This window comes from Dipteris shenzhenensis, chromosome 31, assembly GCF_047967505.1.
Source record: "Dipteris shenzhenensis isolate YYH24624 ecotype China chromosome 31, Dip_SZ_1.0, whole genome shotgun sequence".
Lineage (NCBI taxonomy): Eukaryota > Viridiplantae > Streptophyta > Polypodiopsida > Gleicheniales > Dipteridaceae > Dipteris > Dipteris shenzhenensis.
In genome coordinates, this window is record NC_141626.1 from 33,376,000 (window position 1) to 33,399,989 (window position 23,990).

A 23,990-nucleotide genomic window follows, 5' to 3' on the forward strand; every position below is an offset into this window, starting at 1 on the left:
CTCCAGCAAAAAACAGCCCCAAACAATGGTCAAAATACATCCAGCAGATCACCCCGTATGTCAACTGCAACACCAGCAAAATGGCAAGTACAATGCCCAACCAAATCAATGTAAAGTGACTATCAATGTCACTGAACTCAGCATCAAGACACCTCACAAATGTTACCAAGGCTGTATTTTCTGCTCAACCTTGAGACCTCTCACAGCATGTGAGGAATGATGCATCCAAAATGTGTCAATTGACAACCAAAATGGCATCCAAATGGCATGTACCACTATATCATTTGTGCATCCAAGTAAGCGACAATATCATGCATCCGTTGTACCCTTGTGACATCTGCAAAATTGGATCAACTTCCGTCCAACAGCAAAGTTGTAGTGTTTTGAAGGACTACAACTCTCTAGTTGAACACAGCAGCAGATTTTGCACAGGTGAAAAGATATACAGTCTGCAAAATGGCTGTCTGCACACTGATCACAAACTGTCCCTATTTTGGACAGTAAATAACTCTGTACTGTAAACTCGGATGACCGAGCTGTCAACAGAGAAAACGTAGCCCTTCCAAAGTTCTCCGACTCCTCTGTTGGGCACCGAGCCTAAGTCCTTATGGATTTGCAAATACTTGCTGTCGAAAATGGGATTCTGCTCACTTTTACTGTCTGAAATACTGTCAGATTTCCAGACTAAAAACAAAGAACTCTCTCTTTTTCTCCAAAGGGGATGTTGTTGCTATCACTGGGCTGCTCTTCCTTTGCTCACGGGAAGGAGAAAGGTATGGAGAGAAAGAGACTCCTATCTACTCCATCTAAGAGCTCGCAGTGGCTCACGAGCCATCTGCAGCAGCTGCATCTACAAAGAGCTTCTCTACAGCCCTCTCCAAACAATGCTCTCCAATGAAGGCTCAGCCTCAAGAGTGCATCGCTCAAAGCTCCAAGCACATATGCTTCAACCACAGCTCCTCCGCCATACGGGCAGCTCCAATAATATCCACTCGTGAGTTACGAAACACCAATGTCAACGATCTCCAGCAAGTATCTACGAAGCAATGCTTCCATCAACGAGGCAATGAAGCTCCCAAATGATGTCTTCTCCAACCACTCCTACTCACGGCTCTACAACAGTGTCCTGCAACACACGCTCATGGGTGCCTCAATAGCCTGGGCTCCCTCGATGGCTGCATTGAACTCTCTCCTCAGGCTCTTCTCCTCGAGCTCCCGGGCTCAGATCAGTAGATGAGCATAGCTATGGCTGCCCCATCTTCTCCACGAGAGACATCTATCCAAAGCTCCTTCAATGCTCGATCCGCACACACCACAAGCCCTCGCGAAGCTCCCCGCAGACCGAACACCACGACCTGCTCTGATACCAGTTGTGGGAGAGGAGAGCACACACAAAGGGATAGGAGACACCAAAAGTGGTGGAGCAAAAGCTACTCCAGCTTATTCCTCTATCATATATATATATGAGTATACATAGGCACTGTACAAGTGGGTGGGCACACTGCCCTTTACCCCAACAAATGGCCATACATATTTGGCTGCAATCTCGTCTGATTGGCTCAGCTCTTTGGTGTACTTGCAGGTTCCCTTGCCAGCCTTGGGTTTGAGGACCCTATTGTGGTTTCTCAGAGGCAAATTCAACTACCTTTGCTCCTCTAATTGCTCTAAGCCTTCCCCTCCTCCTCTTCTTCGCAGCCCCTCCTTCACTAAGCCTTCCTCTCAGCCTTCCCCTATCATTCACTCCTCGCCATACATACCGGCTAGTCGGCGGACCAAGGAGTCGAAGAGAAGAGCCTTGGTGCGAGGGTCCTGGAAGTAGGAGTGGAAGCACTATCTCTAGCCGAGTCAGTGAGGCGTATCCCCTGCTCAGTCTGGCCTGCATCGTTGGTCTCATCGTGAAGATCGGCTTGGAGAAGATGACCCCCAAGTAAGTGTATGAGGATATGATCTCAGCTGGTGACCCACTAAAAGTGAACTCCTAGTGCATGACTGCTCGAGAGGTGTTAAAGATCATGACCTTGGTCTTGCCAGGGTTGACCTCCAAATCATGGGATAAACAAAAAGCTTGCAGTGAATCCAGGTGTCGCTGGAGTCCCTCGGGTGTCGACAACAAGAGTGCCACATCATATGCATAAAGAAGAATCCTGATGATGATCCCAGCAAGTGATCAAACGGTCCCTCCGGAAGCCCCCATGAAAGTCTCAAGCTGGTCGATGTAGAGGCCAAACAGGGTTGGTGATAAGAGACAACCCTATTTGACCCCTATGGTGCTCTAGATCTCATCTATCCAACCTACGCCTGGGCTTGAGACTCTCTCATGAATTGCCATGACTGCCCAGATGATCTCCTGGTCATATCCCAGTGCCTGTAGGCGTGTGATGAGTCGAGCTCGAGGTACTGTGTCAAAGGCTTTGCGGAAATCCACAAAGCAGCAATGTACCCTCTCCTTTCGTGATTTGGCCTCCTCTACGACACTCCTAAGTGTGAGTATGTGATCCATAGTTTCATGGTCTCATCTGAAACCGGCCTGACCCTCTGCTCTGAGGCCTCTCATCTTTGCGGACAAGTTGACTGACGCATCCAATACTGCTGCATAGATCTTGGACATCACATGTCCAATCATGATAGTCCTGTAGTTACTTGGGTTCATGGGATCCCCTGCCTTGTGGATGGGGGTGATGGTGTTGAGTGTCCAAGTGCAGGGGAAGCCAAGGCAAACATCGTCATTGAATAGCTTTGCTAGGATCGGGGCTGTCGATCCCATATGCGATAAACTCACTGCATAGCCCCTCGTGGTCCTTAGCTCAGCCATTGTGCAGTTTCCATGTCGCGTCCTTGACTCACCCTCTGGTGAACAACGTGCAAGTGGTGGGCCGAGGTGTGTGTGATCTGGAGTAGGCTGGTGTGGGTTGTCATCGAGAAGCCTTGCACTCCGCATCGTACCAGTTGTTGCAGGGTGGTCTAGTGGACCGTGTGGTGTGGGGAAAGACTTGGAGGGTAGCCTCGTGGAGTGTGCGGCTAATCAGGGTAGCACGGTCCTCTATGAGTGGTATGTGATCGATGTAGGTTAGGAGTCTATTTAGGCATCCAGAGTAGGTAGGGGAGATGCTGTGATCAAAGTGTATGTTGTGGTAGGTGTCGTACATCATATATGGGGTGTGGTGTGGCTAAGCGTGAGGTGGCGATAGTGAAGAATAGGTATGTGTGATCAGCTCTTGGAGGGAGTGGTGCCATAGTGAAGTTGGTAATACGTGATGTGAAGGTAGGGGATCCCATGATGTAATCTACCACACTAGTGCCCCCCCCATGTGGGAAGTAAGTAAAACCACCTGAGGAGGGCCATAGGTCAAGCCCGTTGTAGATGATGAGATCATGCATCCTGCCCAGGTCAAGGAGCACGTGTCCATATGGTGTAACAGGCCCGTGTTGGTCCGATGAGATCCTAGTCATACCTACTCTGTCTGGGTCCATGTTTGGTAGCATGATAGAGTCGTCTCGGAAGTCTAGGAGTGGTGCTTGACGTATGCTCGTCCTGGCGTTGAAGTCCCCAACAAGGAGAACTTCCGTGCGAGCTGAAAGGTCTATGATATCCAGATGTAAGGGTGCATATGGCGATGTCTCACCCTCCTCTCGCGCAACTCTGGCGAAGTGGGATGTGTCTGGTGGGAAGTAGCATACTCCTATGAAAAGGTCACAAGTGGCCGTGCGTCGGATCCGGATCCACATGAATCGGGAGTGTGTGTCCTTCCTCTCAACGGAGATGGCTCCAGCGAGAGAAGACCTGTACAATACTGCGACCCCACCTGATTCTCAAACTCCTCCTGTATCCCTCGTCTCATCCGTGAAGGATGACTCCCATGTGTAGCCACTGACTACTGGTAGTGGACACTTTGGGCTCTGGTGTGTCTCCATGTAAAAGACTATGTCTCGTCTTGTGTAAGATTCCAAGAAGTTCCCTGGGTTTGACCATAAGGTACCATTACAGCTCCAAATGGTGCAGGCTAGGGTCTCGAAAACCTGAGTCTCATAGCCCCCGTCCCCCTAGGGGGCACGGGTGGGAGCCCGGCGGGCGCCGGCGGTCAACAATCTACCATCTCGGACCACGGCCCATTTCCCCTCTTTGCGAGCAACATCCCATTGTTGGAGAAGAACTCATCTCTCCTCAATTTGTAGTGGTGTCAAATCCTCATCCATGGACAGGGTGGGATGCTCTCGTAGAGTGGCTTGACGTCGGAGTGTCATTAGTTGAGCATGTGAATCTCTGAAGCGGATGACTAGGGGCTGCTCTCGGTTGGGGTCTCTCCTAACATGCCATGCTCCCTCTATGCCGTGGTCGGGGACACCATGGTGGTGGTCACAAAGGCGATCGCCTCCTCCATGGGCATCGTCATGGTGTTGGTGCTGTCTCGCGTGATCCCTCGAATCCGGATGTTGAGGGCCTTCGAAGCCCTATGCTGCTGATTCTATATGGTGGCTAAAACGGTTGCTTTTGCAGGCTCTCGTTTCACCACATCCACCCATCTAGTCGTCTTTGCTATAGCCGAATGTATCGTGGCTATCTGTGCCTCCATCTCTGTGACTGGGGTCCCTCTAGGCGCCGCTCTCAGGGTCCCGAGCTCCTCTTGGAGCTGTGTGATGTCGTGTCTGAGCCGCTGGATAAGGGTGCCCTGCTCGTGTATAATGCGGGCTTGCTCTTAGGTGTAGCGGGCCTGCTCCTAAGCGTAATGTGTCAGTTCTGCCTGAGGGGCCTGGATGCTGTGTATCTCAGCCAATAGGGAGTCCCAAGCATCTGGTGGGGGCCTAAGAAGGGGCTGGAATGAAGGTGGGCTGTTGAGGCTGTACTAAGGGTGGGAACAACGTAATCTGGGTGGGGGAGTGGAGTGGGCTGGACGAGGCGATGAAGGGTGGCTGACTGAGAGGTAGAGGGGATACGAGGGAGAAGTACTGTGGAGCCGTGGTTGATGGGACTAGTGATGGGGCTACTAGGGAGGAGGCCTGTGATGATGATGTAGGAGAGGGAGAGGGGAGAGGTGGCGTAGATGATGACGCAGATGCGGATGATGGTGGCGAAGTGGTGGTGGTAATCATAGTGGTCGAGGCTATGGTGAGCAGCATGGGCTTTGGGTGGGCCCCTTTCTTCTGGGCCGCGGAGCTGTCCACTGTCAAACCACTCCGATTGCTGCGTTTGTTGAAGTCCTCCAAGTTGAGTTGCCTTTGTGTTTTTCCCTTGTCACCGTTCCCTTTGTCCATTATGGTAGAGGGTTGGTGTCAAAGGTTGAAAGGTCCTCCAAGATGGAGCAATGTGCTGGTGCGATGGCAAGGCAGCATGAGCAATAGCGTGAGCAAGCACAATGGCAAGGCAACATGAGCAGAGACGGAGGGTGGAGTAGAAGCGAGGGAGAGAAGGCAACAAGCGGAGGGGCTGTAGGCGGGGAGGCAGCGGGCGAAGGAGCTGAAGGTGGGGGAGGGGTTTGCAGAGCTGCAGGCGGGAGGGGAGCAGCAGGAGCACACAGACGGAGGAGGCAGTAGGCGCAGGAGGGAGCTGCAGGCGGTGAGGCTAGACGAGGAAGGAAGCTAGGCAGGGAGGGAACTACAGGCGAGGCTAGGCGGGTAGGGAGCTGGAGGCGCGAGGCTAGGCGGGTAGGGAGCTGCAGGCGCGAGGCTAGGCGAGTAGGGAGCTGCAGGCGGCGAGGCTAGGCGGATAGGGAGGGAGCTGTAGGCGGCAAGGCTAGGCGGGTAGGGAGCTGTAGGCGGCGAGGGCTGAGAGGCTAGGCACGGAGGGGCAGAGAGAGAGAGAGAGAGAGAGAGAGAGAGAGAGAGAGAGAGAGAGAGAGAGAGAGAGAGTTCATGGTGCATCTCTCCAAGGCTCACATATGGGGAGTTGACCTACCAAACTCTAACAGCTGCTTGAGGATATAAGAGATGGTCTCGCCCCATAGTGACTCTAGATCTGGTGAGGGCCGGTGCCATCCAGTAAGGAAATTCGTAATAGAGCACTACGTGCTTAGCCCAATGAGTCTGTTTGGGCCTATGTGACCTCTGGTCATTGCACTCTTCGATGTTCAGATAGTGGACAAGCTTTCTAAATCTTCACATGATATTTTGTTGGGAGTTTCTTTTCAGCCTATCAGGATCTTAGATTATGTAGAGCAAGGCTCCGTTTCACAATGGTATCTAGATCCGGACCCGCTTCTTCTCTCTCTGGAATCATTGAGGATCCAACTCTATGGAGGAGTCACATATAAGGTTCCTATAGTGGGACCCCAGAGAGTGGGAGTGGATAGTTGTAGGGCGTTGAGAGAAGAGCGTTCCCTTCTTTCGTTACATAGTCGTAATGCTAGGAGTTTTTAGCTTGGTTGTAGAGGTTGGTGGCCCTCTAAATCTCATCATTGGGAGAATTTTCAGATTTATGCTGATTTGCAAGAAGTTTTTTGGAGGAGACTTTGGAACTCCCTCCTCAAAATGAGAAAAGTAACACTTTTCTTTTGGCTTTCTATTCATGGAGGGATTCCATTGAATTTATGGAGGTCTAGACTTCACTTGTCCTCCTTGCCATTCTGTTGTGGAGACTATTTTGCATTGCCTTTGGGATTGCAAATAGGCGAGGATCATATGGAAGGGGATTGCTAGAATTTTTAGTATGTTTGCTCCTTCCCCCTTCTTTATGGTCTCGATGGCTTGGATCTCTCTCTCGAGGTCTCATGTCATCTATGAGAGGCATGACTCTTCTTGGGCTCTCTTGATACGATTACATTTACTTGAGTTATGCTCTATGGATGATATTTCCTCCTCACACTTCAGGCTTGTGCATGCTTCTGTGGATCTTCTTGGGAGATTCTAGCGAGTATTTCAGCGTAGCATATTTGGAGAGACAATTCAAGAGGCCTTGGATGGATTACGGATCCACCCTTCTCACACCTTAGCCAATATTTAGACAAACATGGCTATACAAGCATGCACGGGATCTCGAGAGCATCTTCTTTTAAGAGGTCCATATTCTTTAGAGATGGAGGGGCTTCTCCTTGACTCCCCATTAGGGTTGAGATGGTACTTTTAGCCCTAACCTTGGTTCATTTTGTGCTAAGGAGCTTTTATTAGTCTTTTTACGGTGTTTTTCTGCTTGCATGATGTATTTCTGCCGCCTTGAGCTTGCTCTCGTAGGTTTTGTTCATAGGCAATAGAAGTTCTTTTTTGCCCCCCTGCCCCCCCCACCACCAAAAAAGAAAAGAGGGTTATAGTGACTAATCATAAATCTGCCTAAAGAATTGATCACAAATCTCTTGGGAAGACAGAATTTGGATGAGCAATGTCTCCATTTGGGATTCCTCCTAAGCAAATAAAGAGTAATCTTTATTAGAATTGACTTCGGTTAAAGAATGATGAAGTTGGTTATCCAAGAATAAGTTTTATTGTTTTTACTTTTGCCTTACATTGGTAAAAAGAGAAGTGTGGGGACACCCACAAGGGACTAGAAATAGTCCAAGAACTAGGAATAGACCTCGGTAAGACATCTGTCAGGAGCACGATACCCAACGAGCTTGCAGGCATAGGCTAACTGTGTGGGATAAGAGAAATCACATATATTGTTTTCAATTTAGGCCCATACCCCAGACTAGTTGTTGAACCATACAACCAAGAGCCACACCCACCCATACTTCATCGCGCATCGGGCCGGCTTCCGTCTCCACCCGTAAGCATTTCTCTCCTTGAAAGGAGTAGGGGCTTTGTAGGTGATTGCTTTAGGCCCAGTCAAGTTGATTCGATGGGTTGAAATTTCCATCTCCCACATCATGGTTTCAGAGCAAGGGAGGTCAACCTTAGCGAAGGATTTGTGAAAAAATAGATCAAGGAGTTTCAGTCTTTGAAGACAAAGCCTTGATTTCAATATTGAGTAGATCATGACCAAGCAAGTTTCAAGGTCGCTAAAAGAAAAGGGAGATCAAGAGTTTTCTTTCACGTCTCTATCAAAAGACCTTTCTAAGCATTCACATGCTTCAAGGAAGTGTTCTCGGAGTCCTGCATCACAAAGTCGCACCAAAAGCATCATACTCACGGGAGACGAAGCTGAAAGCATGGAAGGAGGTCTCCCAGCTCAAGCCCATCTTTTTCTAGTTCTTCTTCTTCTTCTTGTTCTTCCTCTTCCTCATCTTCTTCTGTATCCCGCGGATGCTCTTGTCATAAGCGCAGAAGACGGAGATCTAGATCTCGAAGCAGAGACTTCAAGGAAGGTGGAAGTCGGTCAAGCTCACTACTTTTAATGGAAAATATGGAGCCATTGAAAATGCTTTGCAGTTCATGCATCAGTTTGATATAGCCTCCAAAATGGGTTATCATTCCGAGAAGTCCAAGTTAAAGATTGTAAGTCTTCACCTGACAAATAGTGTCAGTGCTTGGTTGGGAGCTCTTCTAGTTGTAGAAGAGGCTCCAAAGACATGGAAAGAATTTAAGAAGAAGTTTTATGAGCAGTTTTGCCCAAGAATTTCTATGATGATGTTCATACAACTTGGGAAACTCTGTGTTGGCAGCCTCTGACACCATCGAGACATGTAATCAAGTTTTGGACAGCTTATCTTCAGATCACACCCTTCAAAGAAATTTCAGAAAAGATGAAGCTTTAGAGTTATCGAGCGGGATTGCTTCCCAACATACGAACTCAAGTAAGCATTGATCCAAAGAAGACGAAGCTCCAAGATTTGATGCATGGAGCTTCCATGGTTGAGCTGCTAAGGGAAGACCCCCTTTAGACTATGGCAGAAAAAGGGAAGGGTGTGGATACTAGCCAGAGGGTTGTGGCACACCAACCCAAGGCTCAAAGAGATTTCAGCATGAGAAGCCGAGGGGCCCATTCAAGCCCTTCAAAGGGAAGTCAAAGTTTACTCTAGAATAGATTGAGGCCTTCCGAAAGAAGGGTAAGTGTTTCGATTGTGGAAAAGAAGGGCAGATGGCTGCCCAGTGCCTTGAAAGCCCTGCGGGTCCAAGAGAGCAAAAAAATGCCAAGAGAACCATCAAAACTTGTGGCGGGAGGAGTCCCCAATATGTTGGTTAGAACCACAGAACCAAGAAACTGAGAGCTTTGCCTCGCATGGGGTAAAGTAGGAGATCAGAATGCTTCAATTATTTTTTATCTAGGAGCTACCGATAATTTCATCTCAAAAGATCTAGCTTTGAGGCTAGGAATTAAGATGGAAGAATTGGGATTTTATCTTTGGATGCAGAACATGTTTTTAAAGGGGATCCAATCAAAGTCACACCTTTGATTGGAAAGCTTAGAATTCATGCACAAGACTATGTGGATCACAAAGATTTTTATGTTTCACCTCTCAAGCATTATGATGCTATTTTGGTATGCCGTGGTTCCATAGAAAGGAGGTAGTTCTTGATTCTAAAGCAAGAACCCTTAGGTTTGTGCATTGGAATAAGCAACACAAGATTTTGGCCAAGGGAAGAGACAATACCATTCCAGTTGTATCAAATATTTCCATTGCTAAATCAACAAAATCTGCAATTTTTGCACATATGGTCTTAGTTAAAAAGAAAGAGGGTGAAGCTCAAGTGAAAATAAGTCCTTGCGAAAAAGAAAAATTTCTGTTTCTAGAATCTTTCAAAGATTGTTTTTCAGATTCTCCACCAGGAGAGCTTCCTCTAGAATGGACTGAAGATCATGTTATAGAGCTCCTTCCAGGAATTGAGCCCCTGAATCGGACGCCTTATCGTGTGAGTGCAGCTCAGACTAAAGAAATTATGGCATAGGTACAAGATTTGCTCTCCAAAGGACTTATCAGGCCCAGTTCCTCACCCTTTCGCTCACCAGTGCTCTTAGTTCATAGATTGGAGGCCTATTACTTTGATGCCTGTAGTTTACAAACTCATTACCAAAATGATTGTGCATAGGCTTCATAGGATATTGGATGCGGGACTTCATCCTCATCAGTATGGATTTGTGCCGTGAAGACAAATCCATGATAATATTTCCAATGCCTTGATTGCAATTGAATATGCTAAGTATTCGGTTTACAAACACAGGACAGATGACTGGTCTTAAAATCCCTGGGGCTGCATCTTTTTTGGCACAAGCATATGCTGATGATTCCTTCTTTATGCCACAGAATTCTTCCCAGGAAGTTCACATGCTTATGACCACTCTTTCATTGTATGGTTTGGCGGTGGGATTGCATGTCAATTTTGACAAATCTAAATTACTCCCCCTGAAACAATGTGATTGGCATTCTATTCTTTGGCATGGTCAGGTGGTGCATTCCAAAGATGTAATCAGGCATTTGGGATATCCCAGCAGCTAAAATGGATCTTCCAAAGACTTCAACATAAACTGGAATACTGGAAGATCTCTACTTGGCCTCTTCATGTCAGGCTTAGAATAGTACAGTCCATTGTAATGTCCTATGTCCAGTTCTATTTGCCTTTGATACATTGGTCCTCCAAGGATATTTCAGCCTTTATGTCTCAAGCTATAAAGATATTATGGAGGACAAAAACTGCTGTGAAAGCATTGAGACTGATGAAGATGGAAATGGTGTGCTCTCCTAGGATGCATGGTGGACTTAATGTCCTCAATATAAGATATCATGTGCTTGCAAGGAAGGCGACTATGCTGCATACTTTTTTCTGCCAACAATAGCCATGGACTTGTATGCTAGCATCCATGTGTGTCAACATGAGGACTTGTGCTTATGGTCATTGGACTACTGATCATTGGGAGGTTGTCATTGGCAGATTTGTAGGGAAGATACCTGGCTGTCCTTTCTTTACTGCTCTGATACTTGACTAGAAACAAGTACTTTCTAAGGTCAAATGGAATCCTAATAATTGCTCGGGGACAAACTCAATGAGGAAAGAAAGTATTGATTAGAGTGCCATTTTTGACATTCCGCTCGCTTTACAGGAACCTGTTCGGGCATACAATCTCATGAAATTGGGAATTAGATACATACATGATGTGATAGATGATCAGGGATATGTCTTATCCTTTCCTCAGGCCACTGCCTCCTATGCATTGGGAATGCATCATAGGTCTATATGGAAGAAAATTGCTGATTTATTACATCCTTTTCTACCTGTTCCTCCTGTGGCTGACACAGACAGGCTTACGGATTGGCAATTGCAACCCTCTGCTACATGCACTCATCCTGTTCCTCTTCCTGCCTTAACCTCCATCAAAGCCTATAGGCTTCTTCAGCCTGCTCCATGGATTCAGCAATATGCTAATTCTCTATGGCATATAAGGAAGCCCCTCTCATGGTGGCGGAAGAATCTCAGGATGTTATGGAAGAGTAAAATGCCATTGAAACAAAGACTTTTTCTTTGGAGATGTATGACAAGTACATTGTCAGTGGGGGTCACACTTGCTAAACGTCGCATTGCACCATCCACATGTTTAAGATGTCAGGCTCCTTTAGAGACTGGTATTCATCTGCTTTGGCACTGCCCATGTACTAGGATCCTCCTCAGGAGAATTTCAGATTATCTTCGGATCTGTTTCCCAAGTCACACATTTGGGAAACATTTCTGGCTCTTTGGCAGATTTATGAAGTCTTTGTCTCAATACTCACTATTTCTCTCTTGGGTGCGATATTGGGCTCTTTGGACAATTTGGAGTGAGCATTATTTGGCATACCTGGGTCGGCAGATTCACAAGTCATATGAATCTTTCTGAGCATCATTGCGGCAATCCTTATATGATGCCTGCCATGAGGGTGATATGGATGCTTCTTGCATAGAGATTTTCTTTTTATGTTTCTGATCTTTGGGATACTCTCCATTTTGGAGACCTCCCATCATGTAATTTTATGATCATATAAATATATGCACTGGATATTACCAAAAAAAAAGTGTGTGTGTGTGTGTAGAAGGTTCGCGATGGAGCTCGTGCTCCATTGTTGTCTGTTCCGTCTGCAATTCCGTCTCACCTTCCATCGTCTGTACCTACTCCGTCTCACCCTCCATCGTCTGTACATGCCAAGGAACTTTCCGGTTCCTCCATTCTATCCATATGCTGGCATATGTGCACCTTTTGTCTTCCAATCACCTGATCTTGTGACAGATAGTTGTAAAAAGGAAAGGGCTTCAATTTTCATTTCCTCTCAGCCAGATCAAGCCGTGAAGTTGGATTCTGGAAATTTCTCCTCCTCCACGTTGCAATAGGGTCTCCTTCGACATTTGTGTTATGATTCTATTTTGGAAGCCCAGGATCCGGGTTTGTTCTTCAGTTGCTCTCTTCCTATAGAGTCTCTCCTTCACACTGTTTCTCATGAGCAGCAGCTTGGTGTTTGCCTCTATTCCATGGGATGAATCATGATTTCAGCTTCGTTGCATGCTTGGACTTCGGCTGCAATTGGTGTTGATCGAATTGGCTTCTTTGTTTTTCTGGGGGAAAAGGATTCTACTATGCTACTTGTGTTGATGTAGACATGGTGTATAAGCTCGTAAACATGGAAGGGGTCCCTGGTGCAGGCTTTTTTGCTTGTATTATGCCTTGGGATCCTCTTTTTGACCCAGCCAAGAATCTTATCAAATTTTGCCCACTCTGGGTCACTCTCAAGGCCTTATCAGTACCTCTCCTTTCGCATCTTTTGGTTATTGCAGCTTTGTTGGGGAAAGTGCTACATCTTCAGCAGCGAGGTTTTTTAGTTTTTAGCAAGGATATTCGAGTATGCATCCTATGGGATATGGATCAACCCATACCTTCATGTTTGGATATCGATTATGGTTTGGCGCATCCTTTTCACATTCTTTTACAGTTTGCTTCTTTCCCAAATGCGTGTTACAAGTGTAAGAAAATTGGTCATTTTGCTCATTGCTTCCCTTCATCACCTAGTCAAGATCCTACTGTCAAGGGCATTATGCCTCTCCCTCGGGTTCCCCCTCATCTCCACTCTGATAAGATAGTGGAGCCCAAACAGAAAAAAGAATGGAGATGAGTGCGGCCTAAGGTAAATTCTTCAGTCAGTGTGTCTCCTTTGACTTCTTTGTCATCGCCAGAGGCTCCCCTTGATAATCCTTCTTCCTCAACCACCTTTACATTTTCTAGTGCTGATGTTTGTGACTCTTGAGAGCCCTCTTTGGTTCACAAGTGTCATTCTTTTGATGTGGCATCATGTATGGCAATTCCAGCCATTGAATCACAACCTTTTGAGCTACAAGTGGATCTCTCTCCTTCGGATATAGATGGTAATGAGGATCTAAATGTGGATTTGACAGAACAAGATACACAGGTGGATATTTCTATAGTAAATGATGATACACTGGAACAGATTGTGGATTTGAGAGTGCAAGAAGCTCAGGATGCTTCTCCTCTCGAGGGGGTTAGTTATGAACATGTAACATAGTACGTTAGTGCACGGAGGGGTATTTTTTAAATAGGGGGACTTACATGCCGTTTACATACATGAGGGGATTTATAAAATAGCAACTTATTGTAATCTATATATGTTGATTTATGGAGGGGTGTCAATTTAAAGATTGAAAAACGTATACATGCAAGAGGGGGTTCATCAATTACATGAAAAATTGTAAAATGGAAGAATAGGGGCATTTTTAATATATGCTTGCTCGCACGTGCTGTATGGGGTTTATGAAAAGTGACCCCTCGGACTTCTCGTGAACCACAAAGCACTTTTACACTTCAGGATATGTATCCTATGTTGCAACAGGTTTTTGACCTGGTGATTCATAAATTTCGAGTGCGTGCCTCATGAAGAATTGCAATGGTAAGAAACACCTTCATTTTATTGATGGTGATGTGGTTTCTTTACAACAGTTTTTGCATGCAAACAATCTCATTGTAGAGGATATCTTGCCAGATACTCCCCCTAGTGACTTGTAAACATTTTCATTTTTCTAGTTTTTCAGTTAGCCTCCTCGCTTTACACATGAGCCTACTTGTAATCTTTTTACTTTTGTACTTCATGGTGGGTTTTTACCTCTTCTGAGGTTTCCCACAGAGAAATATAAGATTTCACTAAAAATGAAGTGTGTGTGTGTGTGTGTGTGTGTATGTTTATATGTATGTATGTATGTATGCATGTATGTAATTTAAGCATGGCTTGAAAGAGTTTTATGTGAGGGAAACAAGTACCTTTGAGATTCAAGGTGAGATACTACTTGGGGGTAATATGTTCTAAGTTGGCCCTGTTAACAATCATGGAGGTTCTATTCCATTATGACACACTCGCCTATTTCTAGTTATCTCATTTCAAATGATATTCATTTATGTTGTTTTCTTATAGAGATGATATGATCAAGTACCAGCTGTTTATGTGACAATATTATATATGGTCATGATTGGCTAATGGACGAATTTGGTTGAGTGACACTACTTTACAATTTATCCATCAATAACACACCCTTTTGGACAGAGAAGTTTCGACAGCCATCCAAGTTAAAGAATAGTAAGTTTACACCTAACAGACACACTAAGTGTGGCAAAGAAAACATCTTGTGGAAAAGGGAGCACTTAAGCAATGAATGGCATTTGACAAATTCTTCAAAGAATAGTTCTTTCCAAAGCAATGCCAAGGTGAGGTTCACACTACTAAGAAGAGTATTAGCATGGAACTCATCTACATAAGGGAAAGAAGACAAAGAAGGGCTCCAAGGATTAATTTTTACAAATGTCTAAGGCTAAGTATGCCTTTTATGTTGATAAAGTTTTCCTTATGTTCTTTTGCAGACCTAACCCTAGTATGACAATGCAGGGAGAAAAGTAGATTGTTTTCTCGAATTTGTTTCAGGGAGGCAATCCTCATGAATGAGAAGTCTATGGAGTATGATGTGGTCCAGTATTGGTACAAGTGATCACTGGCCACATGTTTTGTCCCTTTTGTTTGGATTTGAAGCCTCTCCACAATGGTCCAATGGTGTTCCTCCCACAGGCAACATACACACATCCAACCACTCAGAGATATGGCTGACCAATTGGTAGGCAGCTAGGGGATTCTCCTTGGTGTTTTTCCCCCCTCTTGCATTGTTCTTGCAGTGATATACTTTTTTTCTCGTCACAAACATCGGCCTTGGCTAGAGGTGCCCGTTTAGTGGCCCTGCCCTTAGCTTTCATTGTGTCTGGTTTCTTTTCAGTCTAATAGGCCCTCTCATCTTTCGTAGACATTTATAAACTTTCTTTCTTTTTCTTTCTCCTTCTCTCTCTTTCTATATATACATACATACATATATATACATATATGTATATACATACATATACATATATATGTATATGTATATGTATATACATATATACATATACATATATATGTACATGTATATATATGTATATATATATATGTACATGTATATATATATATATATATATATATATATATATATATATACATGTATATATATATATATATATATATATATATATGTTATGTATGCATACATACATACATACATACATAAATATATATAAATATAAATATATTTAATATATATATATATATATATATATATATATATATATATATATATATATATATATATATGTATACATATATAAATACATATACATATACGTATGCATATATGTATATGTATGCATATACATATATGCATACGTATATGTATATGTATGCATATACATATATGCATACGTATATGTATATGTATCCATATATGTATACATATATATATATATATATATATATATATATATATACTGACGCCATCATGATCAAACTATGGATTTTATATTTGTTCTGGGTGTTGATGCCCGCTCAATGGCTCCACCCCTTAGCTTGCTGTATTACTTTTTTTTAGTCTCATAGACTCTTCCAAAGACTGCTAATAAATTTCTTTCATTCTTGTTCTTGAAATGAGAGTAGAATTGACCTTGTAGATATGCAAGCTTGTTGGGTTGATTGATCACACCATTGTGGAAGATAGTAGAGAGCAACAAAAAATGTTGGTGGTAGTATCAGCACATTAGCCCATGTTGTTAGGATGAGCTTTAAAGAAAGGTTTTACAAATACCTATCTCTTAGCCAGCACAAGACCATGTCCCTATTGTGAGAGAATGCGGAGAGAGAGAGAGCAAGAGAGTGAGAGCTGAAAGCTTGAGAGCTGAGTTGCAATAGAAGAGTGTAAAGAGTACAACTCAAAGAGTGAGAGATAAGGTTTTGTCCTAGTGACAAAACCTTAGTAGTCACTAACCATAGTTAGTGAACTAACTGCGGTTAGGGGGAAAAACCTCTTAAAGAGGGAAAAGTGCCCCTAACTAGATTATTAAATTACATTGGTCACTGCTGAATTATATCTATAATTCTAACACCCCCCTGTAGTGCCAATGTGATGCACAAGGCTGATCAATCAGCAAACGGATATAAGTTCAGGGCACTGCGAAAGGCCTCAAACTTTTCACGTGGTAGTGCTTTGGTGAAAATATCTGCAACGTTGTCATGTGTGGACACAAAGATCATACTGATTCCCGCATGCAACTTCTCTCTGACGTAGTGATAGTGAACCTCAATGTGCTTCGTGCGAGCATGAAACACTGGATTCTTTGCCACTGCAATGGCACTCTGACTATCAGTGAGAATTGGAGAAGGACCCTCCAAAGACAAATGAAGATCAGCAAATAGACGTCGCAACCAGACACATTCAACTGTTGCTGTGAAAGCTGCCCTGTACTCAGCTTCACATGATGAGGTAGCCACTGTAGATTGTTTCTTGCTTAGCCAGGAAATGCAAGATTTACCCAAAAAGAAACAATTGCCACTGGTGGACTGCCTAGTATAATAATCACCAGCCCAATCTGAATCATTGTAGGCATGCATCTGCAAGTCACCCCCCTGGGAAATAGCAAGCCAAAAGACTTCATGCCCTGCAAATAACGGAAGATGCACTTAACTGCCTGCCAATGCATAGTTTTTGGGCTGTGCATGTACCTGCTCACCTAAGATACGGCAAACTGAATATCAGGTCTAGTGTTGCAGAGATATATGAGGCATCCAACAGCTTGACTGTAAAGTGTGGCATCAACTAATTCTCCTGCATCATGCAGTGTGAGTTTCAGCCCCGGCTCCATGGGAGTGGCTATGTGCTTACAATCATGCATGTTAAATCTGTCCAAGAGTTTCTGCACATACTTGGACTGAGACATAATACTGCCACGTGTCTCATGAGAGAACTGGATCCCCAAATAAAAGTGAAGCAGCCCCAAATCTGACATGTCAAAGTTGGTCTGCAAATCAGCTTTGAAATCTGCAATTTTGTTTTCATTGGACCCTGTGAGCAGTAAGTCATCGACATAAAGAAGGATGACTAAAATTTCCCCCCCCCATCCATCTTGATGTAGAAGGTGCTCTCAGTAGGACCATTGTGCAGCCCCTTGTTGCTGGTCAAAAAGGCATGAATCTTGGCATACCATGCACGAGGGGCCTGTTTCAGCCCATATAAAGCTTTGTTTAGCTTGCATACTTGAAGTGCATTTGCTGTAATTTCAAAGCGTGGAGGTTGTTTGACATACACCTCTTCCAGCAAGTCCCCATTTAAGAAGGCTGTTTTTATGTCCAACTGATAAACATTCCACTCAAAATGCGTAGCCATTGCAATAACTGATCGGATGGTGGTCATCCGGGATGTAGGAGCGAATGTCTCCTCATAATCTATGCCCTTTTTCTGAGCATAGCCTTTAGCAACCAGCCTTGCCTTGTATCTGTCAATGGAGCCATCTGGCTTCCGTTTGACCTTGAAAACGCATCGGGTGCCAATGGCATGTTTACCTGGTGGCAAGTCTACAACATCCCAAGTCTGATTTTTTGCAATGGACTGCAACTCATCGTGCATGGCATTCATCCAATGCACATTGTCCTCTGCCTCTTCGAATGTGGCAGGCTCCTCCTCATCAAGAAGAGTACCTGCATATGCTGATTCCATTAAATTAGCACCTTCCATGTGCCTTGCTGCACTGCGAGTCCTGCCAGGTAACGGAGCATCAATTTTACTCTCCCTGAGAGTCTGTAACAGCCAGTTTGGGACTATTTTTGCTGCATGTATGTCTGCAATTTCTTGCTGCACCACCTGTTCCACTGCCTGTGGAGGGGGCAAGACATCCTGTGGTAGAACTAAAGCATGTGAAGGTGGCTGTAAATTCTGATTTGCATCAGAAATATCAGCAGGGGAACCCAAGGCAATGGGTAGCAACCCCTCAAAGACATCCTCTGAAGAAGAAGGCATTTGAAATTCAGCTTGAGTGTGAGCTGAATTTTCTGCAAGTCTCTACTGACTATGGTCTTGCGTGTAGCAGGATTGTAGAGATGGTACCCCTTGCTTTCTGCACTGTACCCAACAAATATGCACTTAATGGCTTTATCTGACAACTTGTGCCTAAATTCAACTGGCACATGAGCATAAGCAAGGCATCCAAAGACTCAGAAATGATCCACTGAAGGCTTTCTCCCATTCCAGACCTCATAGGGAGTTTTTGTTTTTAAAGCCTTAGTGGGAGCCCGATTCAAAATGTAATTGGCACACATCAGACCCTCAAGCCAGAATTGGTGAGGCATGTGTTTGCTTTTCAGCATACATCTGTCCATCTCCATGAGAGTTCTATTTTTCCTCTCAGCTTTGCCATTTTGCTGAGGGGTCAGCCTGACTATGAGCTGATGGACAATACCCTTGCCTTTCTAAAAAGCATCAAAATCTGCAGACAAGTATTCCCCACCTCTATCTGTGCGCAATGTCTGTATCTTGAGTCCAGTTTCATTTTCAACCATGGCTGAAAAGTGTTTAAACACCATGAACACTTCTGATTTGCGCTTCAGCCCAAAGACCCAAGTGAAATCGGAGTAATCATCAATAAATGTAACGAAGTAGAGATGACCACCCAATGATGGAGTCCTCATGGGACCACAGACATCACTGTGTATAAGCTGTAATTTGCGGACAGCTTTAACTGAACCATCCTTCTTGAAGGGGAATCTATGCATCTTGCCTAAAATGCACCCTTCACAGTTATGTGGAGGAGGTATCTTAAGAGGTGGCAATGCATCAACCATGGAATGCTTCTGAAGTGTCATCAAGCTGTTGTAATGCATGTGGCCATATCAGGCATGCCATAATTCTGCATTCTGCATGGCAGCAGTAGGGGTAGAAACTGCAAGAGCATGGGCTGCTCTTTTCTCAAAAAGATCAAGCTGAAAAAGCCCACGCAGTAGAGTACCAGATAATCTTAAGGCATAATCATCTTCCCTGTCTCGGACAGCACATTTGTCATCCTCAAAGATGACCTGAAATCCAGCTCTGTTAAGAGTGGACACCGAAAGAAGATTTTTGGTTATACCAGGCACATATAAGACATCTGAAAGTCTGAAAATTGAGCCATCAATGGCAGTGAGCTCAACATCTCCTATGCCACGTACTGAATATGATGAGTTGTTGGCACAAGTGACTTTCTTACGAACGGGAGGTGGATGCAAGGAAGTAAAAAGACACTTCCTAGAAGTGATGTGCTTGGATGCACCGTTGTCAAAATATGAAGTGTTTAGTGTTTCATTGACACTGAAAGCAGATGCATCCGTAGAAGAGTCATAATTGCAAGTCAAAAATGCATATGTATCATCACTACAAGTGGCTGTACTATCCCGAGCAACTGGAGCAGCCAGCCTAGAATCCTGTCCATCAAGTTGGCTGCAGCATCCCGACTGTCAGCAGATGCATGAGGAGCTGAATCTGAAACAGCCATACCGGAGCTGTTTTTCTTCTCTTTTGCAAGCCTTTTCCTGCATTCTGCAATGTGATGACCTGGCTTTTTGCAGTAGTGACAAAAACCCTTCTTCTTGGGCTTACTTGCATCATTTTTAGCCTTTTGTGAAGGCTGTCCTGACCCACTGGAAGGCTGATTTACTGATGTCTTTGCCTGTCCCTTTGTTTTTGATTTAAACTTTGAGAGCATAGCTTGTTCACCTGCACGTGAAGCCAAGTTTTTCCTGGTCTGCTCTTCCTGGAGCAGAAGTCCTATCAACTCATGAAAAGTGAGAGGATATGCACCCCCCCTCAATGATAAGTTCAGCGAGGTGTGAAAGCTGAGATAAGACTCAGGAAGAGAATTCAGAGTGGTTGTAATCATCTCTGAATCAGGAATAATCTCATCTATGTTTAACAATTGCTCTCTGAGATCCTGTAGCTTTGTGAGGTGGACTGACATGGAGTCACCCTCTTCCATATGTGTATTACTTAACTCTCTTTTCAAAAAAGATACCCTTGCATCATTCCGGGCTGCATACATGCTTTCTAAAATATCCCACGCTGCCTTCGAGGTCTTACACGACCGGATATGCGGAATGATAAATCTTTTCACTGAAAGAGAGATGCATGACGAAGCTAAGGCATCCCGTGAATCCCATCTCTTCTGCTCTGGAGTAGTGACTATAGCTGCACCCTGTGCATGACCTCTCCCACCTCCTTGCTGGGGAGGGGTAGCAGGTGCCATATCTGCTGGTCGGATCTCACCCCCATTGACATAATCCCATAAATTGCGAGAAATCAGAATATTGCGTACCATAAAACTCCAGAGGGAGTAGTTGGTACCATCCAACTTGTCTTCTTGTGAAAGACCACCCAACTGGAAGTCATTCTGATTTTGATGGGCCATATCTGGGAAAGAGATTTAAGCAGATACAAAACTGAATTCCCTTACTGGGAATGAAATGCACAACTCCCAAAAAACACAGCCAAGCACCGGCTGTAAATGCAACTCAGATTTTTGTACTTGCACTGTCAGAAATCTGTCCAAGCATCAAAAACTCTCCAGAATCTGCCAAAAGTGCTGCAAAACACTTCAAGAAAGGCAGTATGAACTGAAATCTCCAGAAATTGCTCTCCCAACACAAAAGCCCCAAAATAGGCCCGAAATTGCAACCAGAAAGGGGCAAATTGATCAATAGCCCCAAATGTTGCAAGAATTGAGCTCTGTTTGCAAAAGCCCCAAATTTCACTGCCAAATTGTAGTGTAATTACAAAATCCCCAAATTTCTTCAAGAAATTGTATTGCAAAACTGAAAGCCCCAAATTTCGAGCTTGAAATTGCAACCAGAAAGGGGCAAAAGTACAGAAAGCCCCAAATTTTGCAATTTCAGCAGAAAGCCCCAAATTTTTGACTAAACCTCTGAATCTGCCTGCAATGTGTGCTTCACAAGCAACAATGAACCCGAAAATATCGAATTGACTACAAAGATCTACAAATGTTTGCACAAATACCACCAGATCTACTGGTACGGTGACTGTACGACAAAGTACTGATTAGAATGTACGGAGGTACAACAAAGTACGGATCAACGGGTATAGTTGTACGGACGAACAAAGTACGGATCAGCAAGTACAGTTGTACGTTGCAGAAACTCATGAAGACCTGTACAGAAGCAGGTCCTGTCGACCTGCTGTACGGCTTGTACTCGCAGGTACGGACGGTGACAGCGAGTTGTACGGCTGGTGGCAGCGAATCGTACGTGCAAGTACGGAACTGTACGACGAACCATACAATCTGGCGACGGACTGTACGGCACTTGTACGGATGACGATCTGTACGACGACCACGTGTGTTGCAGATCTGTATGGCGCAGGAACTATATGGACGTTGGTTGCTTCGCTTGTACGGACGATGCAGGAGCAGTACGGCAGGTACGGTACGACAGGTAAGGTACGGCAGGGTACGGACGTGCAGATACCAAGTACGGATTCCGTACAATCGTACGGACTGTACGGGCGAGGTGTAGCAGCAGGAGCATGGGCTGTAGGCTGGAGCTGAACAGGGAAGAAGCAGGGAGCGGGATCAATTGCTCTGATACCAAATGTGAGAGGATGCAGAGAGAGAGAGAGAGCAAGAGAGTGAGAGCTGGAGAGCTGAAAGCTTGAGAGCTGAGTTGCAATAGAAGAGTGTAAAGAGTACAACTCAAAGAGTGAGAGATAAGGTTTTGTCCTAGTGACAAAACCTTAGTAGTCACTAACCATAGTTAGTGAACTAACTGCGGTTAGGGGGAAAAACCTCTTAAAGAGGGAAAAGTGCCCCTAACTAGCTTATTAAATTACATTGGTCACTGCTGAATTATATCTATAATTCTAACACCTATTTCACACCAACTCACACAAATTATGGGTCAACCTAAGGAAAAGGCAGATTAGTTTCCTAGTGCAAGGTTGTGGCTTGTGAGTTGTTATTTTGAGGAACCTTATCTGTGGTTTTCTTGGGTTCTTTAGTAGGATAACTCGAGGTCAATTCCAACAACAACATTTTGCATTTGAGCTGGATGTAGGCTTGGATATAGGGGCCTTGTCAGGGGAGCACATACACATTTATGCCACACATCTCTTGATGGGCTCTCTACATGATATGCAAGCAATATCTTGATCCCAACGACTATAAACTATCTTGTCTGGGTCTCACAGGTTATTTTTGGTTTCCAAAGGATGCTAAAAGATCTTCCCTAATTTTTTTCTCTATTGATAATAGTTTCTAAACCAAAATGGAATGTAGATCATGTTTGTTTTAATTTTGTACTCAATGAATTTGTATACTCCTATGTGCTGCAAGAGAAAGAAGTACACATACGTTTAGGAGGAGAGGATATACTATTGTAATGTATATAAACATGTATGTTTTTATGCTCTTGACATTACATCTTGTCTCATTAGACTTCATGCATCCTTTCACAATTCATGAAGCATCTCTTTTAAAGTTCCATGAAGAACTAGTTCATGAAGTCATGTTAATCTTCTATTTCTTATTATATTTAGGAGATAACCAGCACTTATTTTTTTAATGAATGTTGTCTACTTTTTGCCCTTATCTTAGCTAACTTGTTGTATAAAGCATTGCCAGATCTTGTTGGTAATTGCTTATTAGTGTTTCTTTGAGAATAAATTTGGGCTATGATAAACGGCCATTCCTAATGGTTGTAATTTTTTGGAATTTTCAGGTTGGTTCAGTTTCAGATGAGAAGTTGTTCAGCTTGCTAGACTTGGCCCTTTGTTCAAACACAGTTAGTACCGTTCAAAGAGCAAGAGAGCTTATTAATTCTGGTGTGGAACCATTGGATCTAATGTCACAATTGGCTACCCTAATCACAGATATCCTTGCAGGAAGCTATGAGCTCATGACTAGCAATCAGCAGGGGGGCTTCTTTTCTAGCAATGCTCGTACGTCTCTTCATAATTTTTTTGTGTGTATGCATTTGAAGTGTAGGCCAGAAGAGTGTTAAATAATTAGAGAAAATAGAATAGTGGAACATCTTGTCACATGGGATATGAAATATGACCAACATAGATTGTTGATTCTTGTATCTATGTGTAAATGGACATGGTATCAAATCCCCACACTGAGGACTTCCATTGGCCTTGCTTTTTTGTATGCCCATTTGCAGCTAAGATGCTTCTCTGCCTTGATAGGGTCTTTAGTTCTCATATGTCATTACAAATTGTCGCTACAATCTTTTTCTTCAATGACATATCTCCAGATCTTGAATGGCTTCATCGAGGTGTGAGCCAATCTTATATTCATCCTCTTTTGCCGTTAGTAAAACATTGCGTTCAGACTAAATTACAAGCTCTTTGCTTGTTTGTTTCATTTAGTGAAGCTTGCTTTGCTTTGAGAATCGGATAGTTTGCAGCTAAGATGCTTCTCTGCCTTGATAGGTACTTTAGTTCTCATATGTCATTACAAATTGTGGCTACAATCTTTTTCTTCAATGACATATCTCCAGATATTTAATGGCTTCATTGAGGTGTGAGCCAATCTTATATTCATCCTCTTTTGCCGTTCGTGAGACATTGCATTCGGACTGAATTACAAACTCTTGTTTGTTTCATTTAGTCGAGCTTGCTTTGCTTTGAGAATGGGATAGTACCATCCATGGAACGTTTTCTCTAGAGGAAAGGCTCTTTTGGCATTGGTAAAGATGTTGCCAAGCTGTCACTTGGACCATGGTCCTCCATTTGATGCAATATTATAGTGCTAGTCCTCTTCAGCCACAATTGAGGTGAAGACA

The 23,990-nt window shown here is 44.1% G+C and overlaps 1 protein-coding gene across 1 annotated transcript in view; it reads left to right on the top strand.

The window, feature by feature from the left end:
- Positions 1-23,990, top strand: part of LOC147881365 (protein STICHEL-like) — a 63,411-nt gene that overhangs the window by 20,996 nt on the left and 18,425 nt on the right. Inside the window, exon 3 of the mRNA XM_087369667.1 lies at positions 22,923-23,142. Within this exon, the coding sequence (XP_087225793.1) occupies positions 22,923-23,142 (220 nt within the window). The remainder of the gene's footprint in view (positions 1-22,922; positions 23,143-23,990) is intronic.